General features: G+C 40.8%; 1 protein-coding gene across 1 annotated transcript; it reads right to left on the bottom strand.

Moving 5' to 3' along the window:
• Nucleotides 1-1,557: 1,557 nt before the first annotated feature.
• azin1b (antizyme inhibitor 1b) lies at nt 1,558-8,344 on the bottom strand. The gene is made up of 11 exons (XM_008421977.2): nt 8,102-8,344; nt 6,513-6,656; nt 6,179-6,377; nt 5,919-6,092; nt 5,514-5,686; nt 5,188-5,401; nt 5,009-5,083; nt 4,549-4,714; nt 4,294-4,403; nt 3,163-3,380; nt 1,558-3,056 (listed from the first exon to the last, which is right to left on the bottom strand). Exons 3-11 carry the CDS (start codon nt 6,278-6,280, stop codon nt 2,981-2,983), a joined length of 1,308 nt encoding a protein of 435 aa, XP_008420199.1. The 5' UTR covers nt 6,281-6,377; nt 6,513-6,656; nt 8,102-8,344; the 3' UTR covers nt 1,558-2,980.
• Nucleotides 8,345-8,608: the final 264 nt, after the last annotated feature.

The following is an 8,608-nucleotide window of genomic DNA, read 5'->3' as shown; positions in this document are numbered from 1 at the left end:
CACAACTGTCAGTTCAACAGCTGCCAATAAGAGGCTAAAAAGAGCAAACGGTTAGTTTTAGTAGTTTCCTACCAAAAAAAGCAACATTCCACACTATTTTTTCGACTTTTATTAAATATTTTTGTTCAACATAGTACTGGTACATTTAACAGCTTAGACTATCAAAAAGTTTTTATTTTTATTTTTTTGTATTTATGGCTTAAGAGTTCACAAAAACCAAAGATATGGTTTTCTCTGAACATTTGAATATTACATAGGTTAAATAAAATGGGAGATTTAAATGCATAAATGTTATGCTATGGCCTGTTCCAGGATAGCCATTCCTGGAACAGGAAATTAGTACAAAACTAATTTCAGAATTAGTTTTGTATGATTGATAATTTTAAAACATGCATAGAACATATCTGAAAAATGTAATGTAATCTAATAAGATATGAGAAACATTCAATTCAGAATGAGTTCTTTCAGAAAAATGTAATCCTAAATTGACCTTTATATTTTTACAGTTGATGTTTGCTGTACTTTGATCCAACAGGCTTCAAAACAAGTCTGCAGACTTGTACTGTTGTTACACTGATAAGAACTGGACAAAGTATTTGCCACAAAATGTGGGTCATCCTTTATTCTGTTTTCTTTTTCTGATAAATTGCTAGGTGTGGTTTTCTTCTACGAATCCGTTATAAATTTGGATTATGTAATTTGATAAGCCTTGGTGAACCTTGATTACTGATATATAAGCATAGTTGACATCATTTAATTCAGTTTGTTGATTAGATAATTCCTGACTGCTGAGAGGCAGAACACCAGCCTTGAATCTGGATAACTGGTTGCTTTCTTTTACGCCACACCTAAATGATTCAGATCAAACAAGTTTTAATACGAGACAAATCAGAGTAAATAAAATTCCAACCAACCTGGCTCTCTGCAGAAAAGTAATTTCTCCATAAACCCAATAACTGGTTGTGCCACCCTTAGCAACAACTACCCTCAAGCATTTTTAATAAAAGGCAGCATGATCTGTCCCACTAATCCTTGTGAATCGGATTGAGGTTTTTCAAACCTTTAAGGTTCACGCCAAAGCATCTCAATCATTTTTATGTCCAGGCTTTCACTAGGCCACCAACCACATGTTCATTTTTCTTTTTCACTCAGAAACGTAATGGCGCGTGTGATCAGAGCCTTGTCCTGCGTGCTTGAGCTTAAGGTCACAAACTGTTAACAGGATATTCTTCTCAATTAAAACAGTATTCCAGGTTCTGCAGCTGCCCAGAGAGTCACACCAACCACAACGCTCCACTTTACCTTCGCCAGGCCAGACTACTTCTCCACAAAGCCAGATACATTTTGACAAACGTGAGACGGGCCTATTTTTTGTTTTTGCCTCCGAGCTCTTGTTGAATCTTGAACACTAAACTTAACAGGCATACAGGCCTGCAGGGCTTCAGGTTCTTATATTACATCCCGGTTGAGTCGACAATCCACTTTTGGGAGTAATCTGGCAAGTCGACCACTGTTCTTATTTTATCGACCTCCAAAAAAGCAAAACACGTGCACGAGTAAGTTTTCAGTCAGAAATGTATTAAATTAATCACTTTCATTACTTTAACAAGCACAATTTACAGTCAAAACAGGCTATGGTCCATTAGTGCCTTAGACAATTAATACATTAGTCACTTGTAAAACACAAGGGCAGGATTCTTATAAACTGCTGCCGAGTCATGTTACCTATCAAGTTATCAAACATGAAGCTGTACAAGAGACTCTGCGTTGTGCCCCTCGTGTCTTTCAAGAGGCACAATGAAAGATCGAACATGTCATTTATTAGAGGCCTGTGTTTAACTATCAATGCCTTTCATTTTAAAGATCGACATTTATGTACTTTTGGTATGAGTTTTTTAATATCATACGTGACCAAGAGAGCTAGCTTTTGGTGCCCTTCGTGAAGGACCAAGAGCAACACCGATGTGTAGATCTGAAAGCTGGTTGCTTCAGGTTCTTTTAATCCAAATAAATTTGTGCATCTTTAACCAGACTGACCCCCTTCTCTGCTAGAGACAAGGAGACGTTTTACTGCGTGGTTTCTCCGTGTTAGCAAAAGGATGTGCAATGAGAAAAATTCTGCCGCTCCCTTTGAACGAAGAGAAACCCACTGAGGTCACAGCACATCTAATCCTGTAGCGTTTTTTAAAAAAGTAAATAAATAAACACCACATACATATGTCACCAGGAAAACACTGATAGACGGGCCACAGCATATTACCTGGACTAAACACATTCAAAGATGGAGTTTGAAATATGTCGCGGTAATATTTGATTCCAATAAATAAAACACTGAGGTGAGCTGCAGTCGAGCAAAAGGTTAGATCATTATCGTTTCTATACAAAGTAAGGGGTCCGACAAACAGATTCAACACAAAGTACTGAATCCAAGAAAAAAAAAAAAAAAAAAATTAATCATGTACAGACACAATGTGCTGGAGTTTACAAGACTGTCAGATTATTAGTAGACAATTTGACTTAACTGATTAAATTATACAATTTGTAAACTGACTTTGATTCAAAAATAAACCTTCCCAAGCCTGTTGGGCTCCCATCTCCAACGAGTCATCCATTTTGTTGCATAATATCATATGAGCTTAGACTAACGCTATTTTAGCCGACAGATTCAGTCCTTCAGAGAGGAGCAGGACTCCGATTATCAACCAGGTGAATTTAGGATTAAATCGAGGTATCGCACAACTAACCGTTTCCCATTTCTACAAGCAAAGGGGAAAAAAACAAAACAAAAACAAAAAACAAACAAGTCAAACTCTGGAAGGAAATTATTGATAGGACACATTTTCCCCCCCCCCAAGGTGGCTGGAATGTTGAGCACATTTAGCCCCTTGTCCGAAATACCACGTCGACCTCTCTTCTCACATGGTGAAAGCAGAGGAAGGAACATCTGTGCAATGCAAAATGGGACAGGGGCAGAGCGCCGCTACACGCTGTACTGGAGCACGGAGAAGTTCTTCATAGCACTATCCAGCGCCACGCCCGCCTCCTGCATTTCGTACCTGTGGAGAACAGCAAGTATGAATTTTAACTCGTTTTCTTTGCTTCTCAAAGCGTAGCACACTTTTTCTTTTTTCTTTTAAAACGCCCACTTGTCTCCAGTCTTACCAGTCCGGGGTGGAGATGGTGTAGTAGACAGGAAGCTGGCTGCAGGTGGAGACACAACTGAACTCCTCCAGACCACAGGTCCCCATGTTGGAGAAGAGGAGCCAGTCTCCCACCAGGAGCTCCGGCAGAAGGCAGCGCTCCACCACCTGGTCCAGCTGGTCCAGTGATGGGCCCCACAGACTGCTGGGATACACCGCTTTATCAACACACAATGCGTGCTGCAGAAAGGAAGACAAAAAAATAATTTAAAAAAAGTTGAGAACATCTCAAAGTGTGGAAGCATACAAAACCAATCTTTAATTTCTGAGGTTGTTCTGTTAGCTCATTGTCAAAGGTCACAACAGATGACAAAGCAGCAAATATCACGTCATGAATCATGTGGTCGTTTTCTTGAATGGTTATCAGCCAACTTCCAACGAGCCGTTTCTGATTTGCGTTTCCTCAAGTCAATTGAGGACCAAAGTAAACATTGCGTTGAGGTGAACAAAGATTTAAGATGCACCAATTCAAAACGGCTTTCTGGTGAAGAGGTCCATTAAATATGGAATGATTATCACACAAAGTCTGCATGGGCTGACTACTAGTATCAGGGATTAGTGTTTTTAATACGTTACGGTTTCAAGACAACTACAGCTTTCAGCAATTAGGAACAAAAACATGCTCCTTCCCCACATATTGCTGGTCACTTGGCTGAAAGTTTTTTTTTTATGTGATTACAAGGAGGACAAATTTGGCTGCATGGATTATTATCACATTGGAAAAATGAACCCCATGTTGTGTGTCTGACACAAACGGAACATTACAAAGTCTACTTCTGGTCACAACATTTAATAAACAAACATGCAACACTCATGCTTGTGTGAAACATTTCGGAAACATGGATTACTTTAATGTCTTTCTGCTACATTTATCACCATCTTAGCTTTGGACAATCACTGGAAAACAGCAATCAAGTGAGGCTGCGTCACACTATGGATCAAAAATGTCGCTATGTGGAACATTTCATTTGGATATAGATCAAAACACAATCATGTGCTGCATGCCAAATTTTCATAAAGCTAAAACATATTTCTGTATTTAACCAGATCTGGTGTCAGTGCGCTGCCTCTCCTGGGAGGAGGCCTTACTAACCTTGTGCACTAATGGAGTGGTGATGATGTTTCCCAGTAGCTTGTGGCTGAATGAGCCATAAACACCTTCGTTCATGTAGTACAGGAACTCTGTGTCCTCATTCTTCTCACCTGTGGTAATACATTTAAACACGTTAGAAATACAGCAACATTTCTGAGCTATGAATTTAAGAGTCGACATTCAGCTCAACACCTTTTGCTCCAATTAAGTACATTCAAACGAGAAAAGGAAGCAAGAACAATTCAAACATCTCACCTTGAGACAAGCTGTCCCAGCGGCAGGTCACCACCTCTTTGCCAATAACACTGACAGCCAGGGTGAAAGCGGAGGCCACATAGAAGCAGCCAGGCTGCGCCAGAACCTGCACACCTGATCGCTGGGGGAAGTAGGCGTCCAGGAGAGGTCGCACTGCAGACTCAACCTACAGGAAAAGGGAGAGAAAAAAAAAATTATTCAAGCAGATTTTAAAGGACAGTTCAAATTAAGACACAAATATTTGACTCAATTGCTGGCTTCTTATTTAGCGTAAATTTCTATCTTCCAAAGTGCTGCTAGAAAGCGGCAACCAAAATATAACCTGCATGCCCAGAGTAAAGTGTACAGATTTTGAGCCATCACCGCACTTTAATTTCAAAATAAAATTCAATGCAAGACAAAATATAGATTGGCAAAATTCAGATTTTTTTGAAATCTCGTCATGACTATTAAAACTGACCTGTTTGAGCTGAAACTCAGAGCCAGTAAATCCACCACCAATATCCAGGATCTGCATGTTAAAGCCCAGGTCCAGCTGAAAAGGGGAAAACAAGTTAGTCGATCCCAATAAAACTCCCATTTGCGTCCAGGATGTTTTTTTTTTTCTTCTTTTTTTTTTTTTTTAAAGCTGGCACTTACCCCCATGTCAAATACACAGCGAGCGTCAGACAGAGCGTGGGTGTAGGCCTGCTGCGGGTCCTGACAGGAGCTGGGGATGTGGAAGGCTGCTCCCACCACCTGGACCCCCAGCTCCTTGGCCATCTCCAGCAAATGTCTGCAGCTCTTCAGTGAAAAACCAAAGGGCATGCTGGTCTCTGCTGCGTGCGCCTCGGTGGTTAACTGCAACAGCAGCCTGAACGAAAGAAAAGAATCCTCCAACTAAGTCACATGCGACCAGACGTTTACGCTTTGAAGCGTAAACGTATTTCTAATAAATCGTTGACAACAAATATTTTCTCATTTACTTTGCCTCTGGGTGCAGGCGAGCAATCTTGGACAGCTCCGCCTCGTTCTCACAGACGAGGTGGAGTACACCGTTCTTGGCGGCATACTTGATGTGTGCCAGCTGCTTGAAAGCGCTCGACAGGATGATGTTTTCTGGGGGAACGCCGTGCTCCAGAACCAGGCTCACCTCAGCCTGGGGGGAGGAAAACACACAAGTTAGGAGAAATTCACGGATTCCAGGAGAAAATCCCCCATGAAAATCATAAAAAAAAAAAAAAACATAACTAGAGCATTACGTAAGTTTAATGGGTAATACTTATCAGCTGACAAGTAATCAATTGAGTGCTTGTGATGCAACTGCCCCAAAACACAAAATGCTTTCGTAAGAGGATAACTCGCTGTGTTGATTAAAAAGATATTATCACCTTGTTGGCACAAACAAAGCCCAGGCCCAAGGAGGCCAGCACCTCGATGACTGCAGGGCTGCTGTTGCACTTGACCGGGTAGTAAGGCTGCACCTGCGGCACCATGCTCTGCCAGCACGTATGCTGGCGCATCAGGGCACCGAGGTCGCCCACCACAAACGCACTTTTCTCCACCTGTCAACACAACAGCTGTTCAGCGGCGCAGCTCTTACAGAAATTCGGTTTTCACGCAACCTCAACTCGTCCTAAGTAAGACTGACCTGATCCTGTTCACAGATGTGTCCATCAATAACGTCTTCCAGAGTAACTCCTCCCTCCAGGAGTTCAATGATGTAGTTTGGTTTGTCAGGGAATCCTTTCATCTTAACCGTGTTCCAATAAGCCGACGATCATAAAGAAGAAGTAAACGAGTCCGGGGGTCACGACTGAGCCAATGGGGTCCTGCCGGTATGCAACAAACTGGAAAGACGGACACAAACAGAATCGACATGACGCGACTTAGAAATTCTTCATTTGTTTCGTGTTTGTTTTTTTAAATTGTAACATTCTGTTAATTTGTTTTTGTTTTTTCATGCAGATAAAAGAAACACTAACATGGACAAGTCAGGAGATGGACCTGTCCCGCTATCAGCTAGGATCCCAAGGTGGCTCAGCGTTGAAGTCAAAGTGCTCCCGGTAAAGGGCCGCCCCTAGGCCCTCTGGGTAGCGCTCATACACCTGTACAGAGACAGGGGAGCCCTGGAAAAAAAAAAAAAAAAAAAACAAAACAAAACACAATGTTAGACATGAACGCATGCACAAGAGGCAATAAAAAGGGCATGTTCAAACTTTATACAGCAGGCTGCACTGAGACCTCAAAAACAGCTACGTATTTGCCATTTCAGTAATATGAATTCTGGAAATAAAGGAAACACCAATAATATGTAGAGTGTAAACGCGTGAAAATTCATATATACACACACAATGTTAAAAAAAAAGTGCCCAACCAGTCCAATGAGCTTGTGATATTGTGATGACAACTGCAATATTGTCATTTTGCAGTTTAAGCTGCAAAATGACAATTTTGCAGCTTAAACTGCTATTTACATCTGCATCTTAAATTGAAATCCCGCAGTTATATTCAAGTGCAATATATGTATATTTTTTGAAAGAATTTTTTTTTTTGGTGGATTTAGGTCACAGTTTTTCATAGGTTTCAGTCTGAATGAAAACATAAATTAGCCCAAATGTTCAGCTTTTAAAACTATGCCACTGTCCTAATTCCAAACCTACAAACATGACTCAAATAGTATCAATACTAATCCACAACTTTAAAAAAAACTAAACAAAAAGCAAATACAGAAAATATCAAATATGTATTTTTAAGTTTTATTCAATCTCTTTGGCTAAAATATACGGTAAACGTGACCCTTTCCTCCCTTATATGTTGATGAGACTTGACTTAAAAAGTTTCAAAACCACAGAGGAGGAAACAGTCATGCGGCTTAAATAAGATCTAGGCCTCCTTAGCGTAATGTGTTGGTGAAGCTCATCTTTAAACCCACTAAACTCTAGTAATAACAATACAATATGAGATAGTACTTATTCCGCAACCATTTAAATTGCTTCGTTATGTTTATTTAATAAAAAACACTGGTATTTATCTTACTTCCACAAAAGATAACATGGCCGGTTTGTCGGGCATTTAATGCGTCTCCCCAAATCTCGCGCATGCGTCGTAAGTGAAAACACTGACTGACAACTTGACAAATTGAATATTAATTCAATGCGTCACCAAAGATGATAAAATAACCGTTATAAATGTCACAAATAAACGTGGTTATTTTGCCAATACAGACGAGGAAAACATAAACCCGCTGGGTAAAGAGTCGAGGCAGAAAAGCCTCTAACGTTAGAGTGGGGCTGCCCTTCGGTCGGAGATGGCTGTGTTAACGCCGTATTTTCATAATAAACCTAGAACAAACCTTAACATAAATCCACTACACGAAAAACACACTCAACCTGACTCGCTAAAGCGATATTTACATGTTCAAATTCAAACGGAAGTCATGTCGAAATCACAGAGCGCAGTGAACGGGTCTGTCATGTGTAGCAAGACAGCAGAAAGAGCAGCCCGCCATGTTAACGTCCGCTTAATGAATCCTCCTTGTAGCAACAGCCGGGGAACGTTTCGCTGTACTTACGTGAGATAACGGCCGAAAGGTTTTGGAAAATCGTCTTCTCTTTTTCGGCGGAATTTTTAAAGAGTAGTGGACCCAACGTTGAAAGAAAGAAAGAAGGCTATTTTTGCCATATGTTTGGGTCGGAAACCCGCGTTGACTCGCTGCGTCCTCTCTGTCGGTTGGTGGGTGGAGAACTACTGGAAAAGAGCACGGGAAGTAGAAAAGGTAATCAACGGCCAGTGGGCGGCGCCAGTCGTTTCAGTTTCACCAATGAACGCTCTTCATTTTTGAGCGCATACCAAATATGTATTTCCGAATATTGTAAGGTCCGCAGTATCCCCGGCTTGTTCATTTAGGTTACATAACCATAAACTCTCCATACATGGCCGCACAATAAACCAGCCCAATACTACTCTTGTTCTGTTTTTAATAAGACAATAATAGGTTGCTATGGCTGCACAGCTTAACCGCAATAAACCACATGTAGAAGAACACCAACTTTTATGGAGAGCCTACATGATTTAGATG

This window comes from Poecilia reticulata, linkage group LG11, assembly GCF_000633615.1.
Source record: "Poecilia reticulata strain Guanapo linkage group LG11, Guppy_female_1.0+MT, whole genome shotgun sequence".
Taxonomy (NCBI): domain Eukaryota; kingdom Metazoa; phylum Chordata; class Actinopteri; order Cyprinodontiformes; family Poeciliidae; genus Poecilia; species Poecilia reticulata.
Note: the sequence above shows the minus strand (reverse complement) of the source record. Positions and strands in the feature narration are given on the sequence as shown.